Source organism: Pundamilia nyererei, unplaced genomic scaffold, assembly GCF_000239375.1.
Source record: "Pundamilia nyererei isolate P.nyererei 1_Seehausen unplaced genomic scaffold, PunNye1.0 scaffold00020, whole genome shotgun sequence".
Taxonomy (NCBI): Eukaryota; Metazoa; Chordata; class Actinopteri; order Cichliformes; family Cichlidae; genus Pundamilia; species Pundamilia nyererei.
This window is the reverse complement of record NW_005187421.1, coordinates 90,039-105,695: the sequence shown is the minus strand read 5'-3', so window position 1 is coordinate 105,695 and position 15,657 is coordinate 90,039. Positions and strand designations below refer to the sequence as shown.

The 15,657-nt window shown below is 39.9% G+C and overlaps 1 protein-coding gene across 1 annotated transcript in view; it reads left to right on the top strand.

Moving 5' to 3' along the window:
• The window catches only part of slit3 (slit homolog 3 (Drosophila)), a 228,773-nt gene extending 218,337 nt beyond the window's left edge, over window positions 1-10,436 (top strand). Inside the window, exons 34-38 of the mRNA XM_005726454.1 lie at window positions 7,736-7,890; window positions 8,342-8,502; window positions 9,071-9,228; window positions 9,665-9,870; window positions 9,972-10,436. Of these exons, the coding sequence (XP_005726511.1) occupies window positions 7,736-7,890; window positions 8,342-8,502; window positions 9,071-9,228; window positions 9,665-9,870; window positions 9,972-10,219 (928 nt within the window). The 3' untranslated portion in view covers window positions 10,220-10,436. The remainder of the gene's footprint in view (window positions 1-7,735; window positions 7,891-8,341; window positions 8,503-9,070; window positions 9,229-9,664; window positions 9,871-9,971) is intronic.
• Window positions 10,437-15,657: the final 5,221 nt, after the last annotated feature.

The window sequence follows — 15,657 nt, the reverse complement described above, 5'->3', positions numbered from 1 at the left end:
TGTGTGTGTGTGTGTGTGTGTGTGTGTGTGTGTGTGTGTGTGTGTGTGTGTGTGTGTGTGTGTAGGGGGGGTTCTCATTCACTCTTCATTCTCCTTGCTGTATATTCTGAGTGATTTTCTTCCTTTGTGGCTTTTTTTCACACTTTCTCTGGATAAAAACAAAGTCATAAGAAAAGGAGACTGTGGTCTTTTGATAATATGCAGCCCGCTCATAATGAATTTAAGTTTAGGATTAAGGTATTACATCATACTACAAATCCCTTAAGTAACTCAAGGAGAAGAAAATTTAAGCCACAGTTTACTAGGTCAAGGGCAAGACTGGCTCTGCATCAGATATTTCAAATTTGAATCATTTACACCGTCAAATTTTTGTAGGAATTGTTCAGAATAATCTACCTACAGTAAAATCTGCATACAGATTGACTTTAGTTTATTGTTTAGCTTTTATACTTTCGTACTTTTTTATTAGTTCTCATTTTCCTCATGTTTTTATTTTGTTGTACTAATGTAAATTTACCTTGAGGATCTTTAAAGGTGCCTCTAAATAACATTTATTATTATTATTATTATTGTTGTTGTTGTTGTTGTTGTTGCCTGATTTGCTTCTATGTCATTAGACAAACTTAGATTTGCTTTTCTCTGAAAAACAGAAATTCAGGTTCTATATAAATTAAAATTGATAGATGTTAATTACATTTATTTTAATTCTCAAAATAAGGCAAGAAAGTCTTTGCTTGTAGTAGAGTTAAATTGTTAAAGACAATATATGCTCCTTTATTTATATGACATTTGGTGTTTGTATCTACTGATATGATGGCATGTTTTTCATCAGATGCGATTTCCATATGGGTTAGGCAATGTGATAAACATTGGGTCGATTTAAACCTTGTATACAATCTGCACCATTTGGGTGGAAAATCAGAATTTGCCTTTAGGACAATATCTTTCAGTTTTTGTTTTTTTTTCTTCCATGCTGTGCCTTTACCACAGACGGCCATAGCTCAATAGAGATGCTGTGTTATATATTTAGCAGTTGTTCAGAAGACTCATGTATTGATAGTAATCAACTTTGCTCCAGACCTCCACCAGTACAGTCAGGCATTGAGCTCAGCTTCAGAGCTGCAGCCCTTTATTTAAAGATGTTCTTTCTTGGTTGGAAAGAAAAACCTACTAAACTATCATGTTTGACTTGTTTGTTGACATTTGTATAATCTTTTGATTTCTGTGGTGCTATTCTGTTTCTTTTGGGTAGGGTGACATGTGGAAGCCACATATATCAAATATGACCTTAAAAAGAATATGTGCTTGTGTTTAACAATGAATGACATATCGGGAAAAGCAAGGAGAATACAAGAGGAATGGCTCATTATAGAGGAAGGAAGGATCAAATGAAAGACTGAAAATGATGGGATGAAGCTAATTAGATATTGGCACAGATGGGGTGGGATGGAGGCAGGGCTGAAAGGGTTGACTAGGAGAGGGGACAGCAACAGAGACACACAGATGCATAGAAAGACAGATTGATCAGCTAACAGTCTGATAACGATAGAAAGAGACCCAGAAAGCCAGATGGATGGACTGATGCTGGATGGAAGGCATGAATGAAAGACCAGACGACACAATAAACAGATAACTGAGTAGAATACATTTCCCGCCAAAGGAGGAAAACGGAAGGGGTAAAACAGATGGATGGAAGCCGTCGAAATGAAAAGACCATGTAATGCAGCTGAACTGCAGGATGGATGAGAGAGGACTGAGGGATGACCGAGGGATGGAGTGAAAGAGGGCGAAGAACAGAGGGAAAAAGCAAACCACAGACTGAGTCAGGGAATTATCCTTGTCTGGTCTTGTTAACTTGACATGGGCCACGCCTGGAAGGGAAACAGACAGACACAGTGCAAGAACAACTGAGAAAAGTGGAGAGAGACAGATGACGACAGGGTAGAGAGAGAACGTATACCGGTACTTTAAGAACATAAAAAGCAGAAAAAATAGTGTCAAATGGGAAAAAACAAATCCGGATATGGGAGTGACAGAGTATGAAACAAAGATCCATACAATGAAGTCGTGTCTAAGCCTACAATGCTATAGCTCTCAGTAAACACTGTCTCTGAAAGGAGACAAGGCAGAACTCCAGTACTGAGGCTTATTTTACCACAAGCTGCTATGCGTTGCCATTTTTTGATTACATGACTCTGACTATTTCAAATGGTCTGTCTTATCTCCCCCAATTTAGAAATACATTGTAAACTAATTCAAACCACATGGCTGGGCAGGCACCACAAAACACCCTGCCACCACTGAACTGATAGTGTCCAGAATGGCGTAACTATTTAACCACCACAATCTTAGCACAGCAATTCTGGCAGATCCCAAATATGGCACTGACTATACAGCGGTTGTACAGCCAGGGCCAGAAACCAGTGCCAGTCCCTGGGATGTTTCTGAGTGATCCCTGGGTTAGTTATCTTGTGAAGAAACTAGAGAGCCTGGGCGATATGTTCAAGCCAGTTTGGCACAGTGTGCTGAAATGAAGCAGTCATGGCCAGATAACACAGACCAGTGTTAAATGAGAAACCAGTCCGTCTGTGGATTCTTACAGATTACGTGTAAGGTCCCCTGTGGAGTTCATTTGTCAACAAATTTTACAGTTTACAGTAATAGCTATTAAAATAACCATTACTAAGAGCCATTAAAGCACATTGTGTGCAACCTAAATGATAGCAAATGTAATAATTTCATTTCTCTTTCCTCATAAAACATGCACAATCACTTTCTATACATTCTGCATTCTCCATACATGTAATTTAGTTAAGAGGCCATGCATGCATTGCTATCACACATAGATATCACCCACTGACAGCCTGCTTCACCAAGTGGCAAGCTCAGTATGCAGTTACCACCTCGTTTAATGACGGCTGTGACATCTCACTGATCATGAATGATGTTTCCACAGCTCGAGAAATATGCTGAAGGAGAGAAGAGAGTCGGCCGTGGAATAAGTCACACAACATTGACCTTCAAGACTTGAGTTTGATACTCGCCATTTGGGTTACATTTCAGCATTGTTAAAGTGTAGCGTTAAAATATGCACTTTCACAATGCTGAACACAGGTTACCATGTGATGGGTGAGAAGTGACTTGTATCACCCTGATAACCTGGTAGAATACAATCAGGAATTTATATGCACTTATTCACCACCACTATATATCTCCTACATAATATGGGTCACTATAGGTATAAGAGGTTGACGACTAGCCATACTTATGAGTGATCACAACTGATCAGTGGGATAAATATTTGTCATAACAAAAATGGAGCTAAAAAAAAATCCACTGGCTAGCTTTAAAACAGAGAGGTGGCTAATACTAGAGAAATGCAAACATTTACATACATACACAGTGTATTGGAACTGCATATGCCTTTTGGTGCATGCACCTTTTGACAGAAGCAAACCTGTCCAGACAACACAAATATCAACAGCAAAAAAGGGAAAAAAGAAATCGAGGACTGCAAAAAGGAGGAGAATTTCAACAGGCCTCACTAAAAAAATACAGAGGCAGAAACCAGAGGGAATAATTAAACTGAAATGAATACAAGGGATGTGTCGAAGAGGGGAATGTCTCTTTTTGTAGTTCAAAAAAAAATCGAGATGGAAGGCAGCTACAGAAGGAGAGGCAGGGGAAGGTGTACAAGTCTTTCACTGTGCCCTCATTAGCGCCAGATGAAAGTGTTAAATGAAAATGTGTGCCTTTGTGTGTGCATGCCAGTGTGCAGGGGACGGGGCACAACGCATCTGTTTGTTGTGTATTCATGTGGTGCCCTTTACTAAATGTCACACTAATCTCCCATCAGGTCAAAGAAAGCACATCTACTGTTATTCATCAGCAAGTGACAGAGTGAGTGATGCAGGGATGGATGGGTTCTTGAAAGGAGAAAGGGATCGAGCAGTAAAGGCAGCATAGAAAAAAAAGGATAGGGGAATGGATGAGTGGGCAGAAAGGAGACAGAAGAAAGACAGGTAAAGTGTTGAAGGAAGATGATGACGGATGGTTGAACAAGAGAAAAGGGAAAGTGATGCAAAGAATGGAAGAAGCATTATAAATGGCCATAGATTTGAGCTTATGTCAAACGTAATCATTTCTGGAGGGCATAACGTAACATAACAGTTGGACTTTGTGCAGGTGTTCCTTAATTGTAACTCACTTAAATATGCAGCGTATCACATACACCCAGTATGGAAACATACATACAAACGAGTGACCATAGCAAGCAGTTTCTATTCAGATACAGGGCTTCCTCAAGATTTTGGACCTTCATTTGGGTGAATAAAGTGACTGAATGTCTGACCTGAATCTGGCCACAAGGCTGTGGTTAAAACAGACAGACAATCCTTGAACATTATAGGTTTAAAATTCTCAGAGGCTATTGAGACATTCGAATACTGAGTTCTTAGAGGCCTGAAACAACAAGTCCTCATTCCTGAGACTCGACATCAAAACGCAGCGAATCCACTCCTGAAAAGTACAAATTTCATCTGAACTGGCCAGCCTGGTTTAGTGAAAGCTGAAAAAATAAGGAAAGAAAACAGTGAAGGAGTGCTCCATTCTCCAGCTGCTGTCTCAGTAATGGCTAATTGAGGTTACCACAGCAATATGGAACTGGGATGTGTGTCTGCTGAGCATCATTGTAATCAGACTGGGCTGTTTAACACACACATACATACAGTCTCACAAACAAGTTAGCTCACTCGAACATACTTCGATATTGCACAAAGACTACATACTACTGTAGTTGTATAGACTTGTAGATGTATAGTTGTTAAAAAACATTCACACATGCGTGTTTGCAAGCTCACATACAGACACAGCAAATGTGCTTCAGAAACAGCGTAATAAATGACAGGAGTGGCTAATTAGATTTAACAGTGTAAGTGGATCTCCATGGTTATTTCTAATCCAAATATGTTTTTTCAGTTTGAGATAAAGTCAATGACCTGTAATTACTTCTGGGTTTGTATTAGACTCTGTTATATGACAGAAAGCCAGTTTTGGGGTTTGGGAAGTTCTTTTTGGTGAAGTTTATTTGTGTGTGTATGTGCTCATTCAGGATTTTGGACTGACAGGAAATTGGTGTCCCTTGTGGCTTTGGATGAATACAGTGAAAGTTAGAGAGAGAAGCAGTTTCAATCTGCTACGGCTGTGTGTTTGTTTTTATTGAATTCTATAATGGACAGTTTCTTGTACTAATACACAGGGCTAACAGAGTGCTCTTTAGAAGTGTCTAAAACATATATAATTGTGCACACATTTGGAAGCACTGTATCCATCCATCCATTTTCGTAACTGCCTGTTTAATTAATGGTCAGGCTTGTGCCTATCCGAGCTGTCATAGCGCAAAAGGTGGGGCGCACACTGGACAATATGCATATGTATCTCAGAGCTAATACCAAGGGACAAGCACCCATTCCTGCTCACATTCAGACTTATAGTTTACTTACAATTTAGATTAATCAGTTAACCTAATATTCATGTCTTCTAACTGTGGGAGGAAGCCAGAGTACCTGTTGAAAACCCACCTAAGCAAAGGCAGAAGATGCAAACTCCACACAGAAAGGCTCGAGCTGGCCAGTGTATTTAAACCCAGGATCTTTTTGCTGTTATATACTTTAAATCTGCAGAATAATTCACAAACATGCAGGCGCACAAATCATGGACAAGCTATTGAAAATATCCACTTTAAAAAATAAGGACGTTTAATGTTGGTAACATTCAAACTCATACACTCACCTGCAGCGCTGCCAGCTGCTCAGACTCAGACACGCTAGTCTTTAGTCAGCTGCTTCCATCTGGTGGATTTTTGGTTTCACAACAACTCCAGCGCTGTGTTTCCCATGTCCATGTGTTAAAAAAATGTGTTTATAGGGTTCCTAAACAACACATCAATCTGAGAGTTTTCAGCTTTGTGAGCAGCTCCATTTAATTTAAGAAGGCAAGCAGTTGAGCAAATGAGGGGAAAATGAGATGAAGAGCTTTTGGACTGAAAGCAAATAAGCTTTAGAAGAGGAATAGGGTAAAAATGACTGTTAAATGGCATTGGGGCTAGAAAGGTGATTGAAGCAGAGCAAAAGGAGAAAAAGAGAAGAGGAAGTGGATGGGGAAGAAGATAATGAAAAGGAAATGATGAATAAAGAGGAAAGAAGAGAATGATATGTAATGCAAAAAATGAAAGAACTAGAGTAATACAAAGTTAGGTTTGAGGAGGAGGCTGCTGAGGTACATAACTGATTTTTCTGGCTAGCAGACCATCATTTTGCTATGTTTACTAGGCCTGTTCTCAGCCTTTATTAAATTACATGGTTCCTAATGGAAACCATGTATGTGTCTGTACTGAGTCTACAGTTGTTATTTTACAAGCTTTTAGCTGCGTGCTAAACATGACTGATGCCATGACAATCAAATGCTTTTCACATTTGTTGATGGACAGTCACATGTCCTTGTAAAACCTCCATTCAAATCTCAGATTAGCACTTCAATTAATAGAAACTGGTTAAAAAAATAGATTCCTAATTTTTACCCAGTTGTCGAGGACAGTGACACGTGAGGAGACAAAGCAAATGAGTCGATAATAAATTCTTGATTCTTTTTAAGGCCTGTTAATGTGTTATACTGTATGTTGTAATGCATACTGTTCTTTTGTCCTTCTGTATGGTCAGCATTTTTATGAAAGTCACACTGGCCTGTATCCAGAACTCACAAACTTTGCTCCATTTGCTGTTAATGTAACATCGCTGTAATCTGAACGCTCTATAAACAGCTGTCAATCACAGCTGATTTAAGGCTCCTTAGCTAGTTAGCAAATAAGTGGTTGCAGACAAAGGGAAGTATTGTCCTGATGTTTCGCTGTGGGAGTCTGGAGCAGACCACCAGCAGAAAGAGTAGCTTCACTTGTTCATTTCTGTTTTTGATGTTCTGCAAGAACTTGGTTGAGCGGAGGCACGGTCAACTTTACCACCCCACGATTTACCTCTCTTTCCCTCTCTGTCTCTCATTCTCGCTCTCTCTCTCCTTCTCTCAGCTTTGCCAAACCACTGTCTCTATAGCTGTCTGTCTCCCCTCCAGCAAAAACCACTTAGCAGAGAATCTCAGACACACGCATTCACACATGAACACATACACTTTCCTCCCAGGGTCAAACGTGGTGCAAAAGGTCATAATGTTAGTTCTTTGCAGACTTCTCTTCAATGGAAACATTTATTCTTCCAAAAAATATCAGAACTTTACCACAATGGTCCAAACTGGTTGAGTCCGGCTATTAAATTGTAAGAATCCGGTTTTGCCCCAAGGCTTGAGCTCATCAGAACAAACAAGCCCATGTGCTGCTAGAAAGTACTGGGCCTCAACCCCCATGTTAGGAAATCATGAAATAGATCAAGCGCACATTATAATCCCTTCCACAGTAACACAATATTGAGGATGTAATCAGTGTGTTTTATGTCTCGGGATAGCATTTCGACACAGATTTCCCTAATTTCTTTTTCATTTAGGTTGGTCGATTTGCAAACACAACAAAACAATGAAAAAATTGTTTGACTCGAAAATGTTTGGAGTCTGTTTTGTGTCTGTTTTTCCAATTTGCTCTAACAGTTTTTGCAACGGTAATCTATCATAATCATGCACGTACTGAAATTATGTCCTTTTTTTCTGTTTGTGTGCATTTGTGCGTTCGTTACAGCGTTGAGTCTGTGAATGACGGGCTTTTCCACACAGTTGAGCTGCTTATTCAGAACCACTCACTGAGCCTAGTGGTGGATAACAGCACCAACAAGAGCCTGGGAAAGCTGGCACGCCAGCCCTCCGTCGACCACAACACCCAGCTTTACATAGGAGGTACGCACACGCATTTCTTCATAAACACGATGCATTTGTGGTACACAGATGTTACTTTTGCCTACCCTACTTTTTGTTTGCTGTGCAGCGCATGGGTACATACGCGTATAGGCACACACAACATGCAAACGCGCACGCAGACTAACGCACACTAAATCACAGCAAGGGTTGTGGTAAGGAAGTGGAAAACTGTTTTTATTCAACTTTTCTTCAAGAAAGAGGGTAGACACGCCTCTGAGAACAGTAACTCCTTTTTTCTCGAGTAAGAGAGACATACTGTTATTGTGCAATAGTGAGAGCTGCAATGCTGTATTCTTTTTGTATTTCAGTGTAAGCCAAGCCAGAATGAAACCAATAAAGGAAATATCTTAATCAAACATTATACTATACTTTCCATTGTTATTACTGCTCATTTCTGTCTGTTTCTGGTTTTATTTTCACCAATTCCCAGGAGTGCCATCCCAGGTCGTGGCCTCAGGTCTGCGTCCAGGGCCTGAACGATCCCCTCAGGGTTTTAGTGGCTGCGTCCACAATGTCCAGATCAATGGGGAGCCTCAAGACCTGAGTTATAGATCCAGAGGAGCAGGACAGCTACAAAGAATTGAGGGCAAGGTAATTACACAACGGCTGGCATAGATTCCACAGCATTTACTAGAACGCACAGTAGCATGTTAAATTTAAAGTATTATAAGTTCATTCAGTGCTGTTAAGAAACCTTGAAGGTTTTATTGAGAACTCTATGGCCTACATTGGTTTTGTAACTCATAATCCCGTAACTCTGTCCTGTAAGTTCGCCTATCAACATATCATCAAAGAAAGTTATGTTTGGCAATAGTAGGAGGACATCTGGCTGAAATACCATGTAAAAAATCATAGTGAAAACCCTTATGACAGCAGTGTTCTGTTTTGGGTTCAGAGCAAGGATCCAATCCAAGCAAGCGTTCACTTTCATAATATAAGCCACTGTAGAAGTCTGATGAGTTTTAAGGCACTTCAACAAAGTCAGCAGCTGCTATGGAAAAGTATACACGCTGTCTTTCCAATTTGGAAACATATTTAATCTGGACCCTTGAAGGGCTGCAGCATTAAGGCAACATCAAAACATTTCTCTGGTTGGGCCACCTACCTCCATGCTTGTCGTTTCTAACAGTGATTTCTTCATTTTATGTTCTGTCACTAGGGTGATGGCATTCTTGCGGGGTGTCATTCGTGCAGTGTTTGTGCACAGGGTGCATGTAGAGAAGGAGGAGAGACGGGAGTAACTTGCGATTGTCCTCCTGGACGCAGTGGGGCTCTGTGTGACCAGACGACAGGCACAAACCCCTGTCAGAACAACAGGTAAGCCAAAATGGCAGAGACATTGTATGTGAGGTGTGACTTTAACTTGCAATTACTAACTCATGCACACTTAAGCACATTCTGTAAAGCGTGCATTTTGTAACAGTTTTAGAAAATGACATTTCTGATTAGTCTTGCTAAGTTATACTGATAGGAGAATGAAAGAAAGCCTCGTGTCAGACCCTTTGACCACACACAGAAGCAAAATTTCCCTGGTCAAGCTTTATTTTCTTTTTGTTATATAAAATGAATAATTGCCACCTGTTTGTGATGTTTCTAATGCCATTTTGTCATACAAGCCAGGTCTCTGTTTAGTATAGATTTTGAAATCATGTGGGTTTAGTGGTTTTAAAGCAACCATGGATGAAACCACTTTCCAACCCCAGCATAATTCTCTCCTGTAACATGTTTTCCTTCTGTTCTGCTCTTTCTCCAGATGTTCTCATGGCCAGTGTGTTCCCAAGGGTCAGTCTTACAGTTGCCAGTGTAATGAAGGCTATCAGGGTCAGTTCTGTAACCGACGACAGGAGCCTCCAGCATGCAGGGGGGTTCGCTGTGGCCGTGGGGAGTGTCGGGTGTCAGAAAGGGGAGAGCCGTTCTGTCACTGTCAGCCAGGGTTCACCGGGCCTACTTGTGACACAGGTAACACTGAAAGATTATAAAATGAAGAAACGGAAATTTGCCGAGAATGAGAGCATATTATGATTTAAAATGTGCTTTTTTTTAACTCCACCAACATGCAGAAATCACATGTCAAGGAGAAATGGTAAGAGAACAGCTGAAGCGCCACCAACCCTTAAGAACATGCACGTCCACCAGCAAGATTCCCCGCATGGACTGTTCCAGATCCTGCCAGGCTTCACCTGGTGTTTGCTGTAGCGTCACCAAGACCAGACGGAGGAAGGTGGTTTTCCGCTGCACAGACGGCACCTCGTACTCGGAGGAGATGGAAACCGCTCTGGAATGCGGCTGCTCCAAATGTCCGTTGTAACAGCACGGCAGTTTGTTTTGCAGCACTCACCGCCGCCTTTTTGTGAATTCCACACATCAACGAAGTTGTCGCTCGGAGAATTTTCCACATTGATGAGCACCAGCATGACGCAATTTTTAATTTCCACATTTTGTTTGACCGCTGCCAATTTGCTGCCAAGAGAAACGACAAACAGAAACAAAAATGGGACACGTGTGTGTGTTTTGACAGAGAGAAAATATATTGTAAGATATAAGTGAGAAAAAAACATAGAAGTTATTTTTATTATGGATTTTTTTTTCTAAAAGATGATAAAAGGACTGATTTTTGTAATATGTTGATTATATAATGTGTTGCATAGTATAAAAATGTTATTTTTACCTTGTAAGAAGTACACAGCAAAATAGATTAACATTCCTTAAAAGTATATGAATTTATATATGTGTAAATCTATATAAATATTTACCCTAACCCAATGAATTTTATATCTTCTAAGTGTATTTGCATGATGTTAATGTGAGTGCCAATGTGTGGGACACTGGGAGAGAAGAGCAGAGAAGAAGAAGAAGAAGAGCTCTGTTGATTCCACACAAAGGAAAAGGTGGCAGGCTTTTGAAGTCCTCCTTCTTGGAGGCTAAAAGCGAACTGTATGTGCCTAGCTAACCTGCTTCTCTATATAATGGACATTATCCTCACATGTGAGTTCCCATAAAAGACTCTTTTCACAGAGATGATTTAACAGTTTGCTCTAATATTGTGTCATTCTTGTTTGCTGTTGCACGCCACACTTGGAGCCACATAAGGTTTGACATTAAATTGGAAAGGCATCTGCTATTCATTGGAAAATGTTATGAATCAGAAATTCCCATAGAAATCAATAATAATGAAAAACATGCTGTAAATTCAGCATTATGCTCACTCTGAACTGCTGAGATTTAAAACATACACAAGTGGAGACGGGAAGACATCTTTTTTGAGTTATCCTTTTAAATAAGAAGAAGTTTTCTCTCAAGAGTCACTTACTGAGTGTAGCTGGTTGTGCTCCGAGGTATTTTTTTACACCCATAACAAATGGAGTGATGTCACACCTGCATAATACCTACACGTCAATGCTGCAACGTGAGATGTCAAACTTGGTATAAATAGCAAATACGCCAATTCTCGCTGTTTGCTATTCAATTAATGCTTAACAAGGACAAACTGTTTCAATAACAACAATACACCAAAGTCACATGTTTTTGCCTTAACAGATAAGGATGTCAGAAATTATTGAAAAATGTTGCTGATTTATGCAAGTTCACTACTTTTGATGTGCCTGTGTTGAAATCCAAAAGGTTTGCTGCAATATTTTCAACAGCTGCTACTGAATTGTTTTTGGATAAATAAGCATCATAGTGTCACATGTAGCAATTCACACCAGTCCATAACAACAATCGAAATAAATGTGTGGCCTTACGTGGTATACCTCTCCCTAATCTCTTAATTAGATCGTATTTTAAGGTCCTAGGAAATATAAAAACCTCAAATTAAGTAATATAAAGCCTTAACCACGTGGCAGTTCTTTCAGTTTGAAAGATTCTCTGTAGAAAGTGCCTCATAGCTTTGTGATGAATGTGAAACTGCAGTACCACGTACCAATTTCTGTGTTTTACCCTCTTTTGTAAGAATAGAGCATTTGTTGTGTTACAATAACAGTATATAATGCAAGAACCAATATTTGCTTTAAAATGCATATGGAAGGAATCATTTTATTGTAAAGGTGAAGATTTTGGTAATTCAATAATGGTTTTAATTTGAGTGTTGACTTTGTAGGTGGAGGTTAAAAACTATTATGTGCTCTTGTTGACCAAAATGTAATTTGCTCCGGTGTGATCACAGCAAACCTCCACCATCACAACTAAAAACAGCTTCTGTCAGTTTGTCACATAAGAGAATCTGATTACACGCAAGAAACAACAACACGACTGAACAAAAATACATCACCTGTGCAGTTTCTTATTGCCCACAGTTGACTAACACAATTAAAAGTATTAATATGATGTAACTACTACTGTACTGTTTACTTTATACAATGTTGCTTTGTTTACACAGAGGCAAAGCATCGTCAGTAAATTTACAGCTCTGCTATTAAAGGTTTGCAACAGTGTTAAAATGATGATTTTCTACACTTTTATTCTTCTTGCTTCTTCACTATGAACATTTTCCTTTCCTTCCCTACTTTTCTTCCAATGTTCAAGAGAATATTATCTTTTCCCCACAGTGTCTCCTTCATTCACAACCTATCCCCTTTCATTTTCCTACTTGTTAGCTTCTATCCTCATTTTTACAGCAGTTCCAGCCTTTAACTGTCCCCTCTTTTCCTTTTACCCATTGCACATCTTCGTCTCCTGATACTGATTGCTTAGCTTTTCATTCTGAACAAAATAAAGCACCTCAGTTATTAGTTATTGACAATGAAAATAACTGTAAAATCAAACGTGTATATGTCCTAGGTTTAAAAAACACGATTATGTGAGTGATAATTGATACTTATGTTGAATGTTAAAATTAAACTACCATTGAAACTATAATAATCTTTCATGTGTGAGTTTTTAAATACAGTGTGCCAGTGGAAAGTGTGCTTACTGTACCCAGTCTTCAGTCACTAGAGCTCAATCCACTAGAGCACCTTTGGGATGGGGTGAAATGGGAGATTCACAGCTGTCTTACTTGCATTATGATGCTGTCATTATGGTATGTCACCATGCAGCATGTCAGTATGGAATGTTTCCATCACCTTGTTTAATCAATGCCATAAAGAATTAGGTCAAGAAATCAAAGGGGGTCCATCCAGGTTCAAGCTTGGGTCCTGTACCAGAAGCCTGGGAGCTTAAGGGTCCTGCACAGTATCTTTGCTGCTCCGACTTTACTCCCCTGGACAGAGAGCTCGGATTTTGTTCCTGGGATCTGCTGGAGCCACTCTCGTAGCTTTGGGGTCACTGCACCGAGTGCTCCGATTAACGCTGGGACCACTGTTACTTTCAAACTCCACATCTTCTCGAGTTCTTCTTCAGCTCTTGGTACTTCTCCACCTTCTCATGTTACTTCTTCCTGATGTTGCTGTCGTTTGGTACATCTATCAATGTAGCAGTCTTCCTCTGCTTGTCCACTACGACTATGCCCCGCTGGTTAGTCATCATCTGTGTCTGGAAGTCCCACAGAATCTTAACTCAGTCATTCTGGACCACACTAAGGGGCGACTCCCATTTTGACCTCGGGACTTCCATGCCATAATCTTCCTGTATACTATATTACACTTTTTTATGGTGTTTCATGTATGCCCTGCCTGCTAGCGTCGTGCACTCTGCTGTTATGTGCTGGATTGTCTGAGGGGCATCTTTACAGGGTCTGCACCTGGGTTCTTACCTGGTGTGATAGACCCCTGCCTCTACGGATCTTGCACTGAGTTTCTTCCTGTGCTGCCATAATTGTGCCTCTGTGCTTTCTTTCAGTCCAGCTTTGTCCAGCCATTGGTAGGATTTCTGAATGTCAACAACTTCTTCTATCCCCTGGCCTTCCATGATGGCTCCTCCTCACTTATAACTCACCAGTTATGGCATTAAACATATTGCTGCTCCTGGGCTGGTCTGCCATTACCCTTGAGTTGTTGCTTTCTGATGGTGTGTTGATGCTGATGGACAGTTGACTGCTGCAGTTAAGACTGATTGCCTCTCCTTGAAAATGCTACTCCATTTGTATTTTAAGTTCACATTTTTGCTTAATACTGATTTGAATTGTAACTTCTGAATTCTAAAAAGTACATGAAAAAAAGGACGTGCCATTCATTTTATTTGAATAAAATTTCATTTAGCGTTTGTAATAGGTTTAGGTTGTAAATGAACACCTGACCTTACCTGATTGGAGGTAAGATGGTTACATAGAAAACTGGGTGTTTGTTATACACTAAAGGTAGGAGTATGTGACAGTTATCCTTAGTGGTTGCAAAAGGTGCAAAATGCATCTGCACAGAGATATGCTTTAGTGGTCTTAAACTCAGAAACTCACAAATGAAATGTCTTAAAAGTTTTTAGTGCATGCTATTAACTATTAACATCAATCCTGAAGAATACTTATCTTTGAACTGGTCCAACAGCACAGGTCTGCTTTCATTTTAGACACTGAGAAATGTTTTACTTTCAGAGAAATATAAAAGTGTTTAACTCTGATAACAAGAGTGTTTTGCTGTTTTCTTACAGATCACACTCTATGATATACGAGAGCCTTAACATTTCCCTAATGTTATCTGGTTTGCATGGGATCCATCCCTTTATACTAATTAGCATGCAGGCAGCTGAGAAAGTCAAAACATCCTGACTAATGTTAATTGACCAGAATGTTTCTCACCAGAAGATGGCAGCATTGTACAGACAGAGAGGACATAGCATGTTGATAACTTAGTGATTAGAGCCTACTGAACAGTCATATTTTGTTTCCCTAAGAGGGCCATCTAAATTTATACATTTAAACAGTGCTTAACACAAGTCAAGCCAAAAAAAAAGAAACTAAAAGGAGTTTGTCCTGGATCAGTTGACCAGCTCTTTATTTTAGGTGTGATTTTCACATGTTTTTGATGCTAATATAAGAGAGGTAGAGGTGGGACCACAAGCCAACCCGCAGCAGCACAGACTGAGAGTAAACAAAACTCACAGTTTGGGACATCCCACGATTGTGTGCTCACACAGTTGCTCCAGATTTCTTGGCTGTACATTCATGTTCCACATTTTGTATTCCACAATATCACAAAGGTACTGTGTTGGATTTAGATTTGGAGAATTTGGATGCCATTCGAGCACAGTGAAGTCATGTTTTCAACACTTTGTGTGCTCAGTAGCTTGTGTACTTCTTGGTACACAATGTTGCCCACACAGTTACACCAAAATCAGGCCAATTTGCTATTGCAATGCCAATTACGTACATGGATGTAACCTTACAATCCAAATGTCACAGCAGCAGACCAGTCAGTGTCTAAACTTCTGTTGTCAGGTTTTGTTTAGCTTGTGCAAATTATTGGATCCGTTTCCTGTTCTTAGCTGACAGGACAGACACCTGGTGTCCTCCTTTGTTTGAGCTCATCTGCTTGAAGGTTGGAAGGTTTGTTAATTCAGGCATTTTCTTCAGTGTGAGCTTCACTTGGTGGCTGTTTGATGTTTCTGTGCAGTGTGAGAAAAAAGTGTATTATGTGGTGATACATTATTTAAGTTTCATATAGATTTTTCAGAGCACTAAATGCAAAAGGTAAAAATATATTAAAAAAAAAAAAGCAAGGTAATGTTTTTTGCTCGTTTTTGTCTGACCAGCCGAAGCGTTTGTCCTCTTTCCCTCCCTTCACCAACTGGTCACGTCAGCTGGTTCTGCTGGACGTTTCTTCCTGTTAAAAGTGAGTTTTCCTTCCCACTGTCACCGAGTGCTTGCTCATAGTG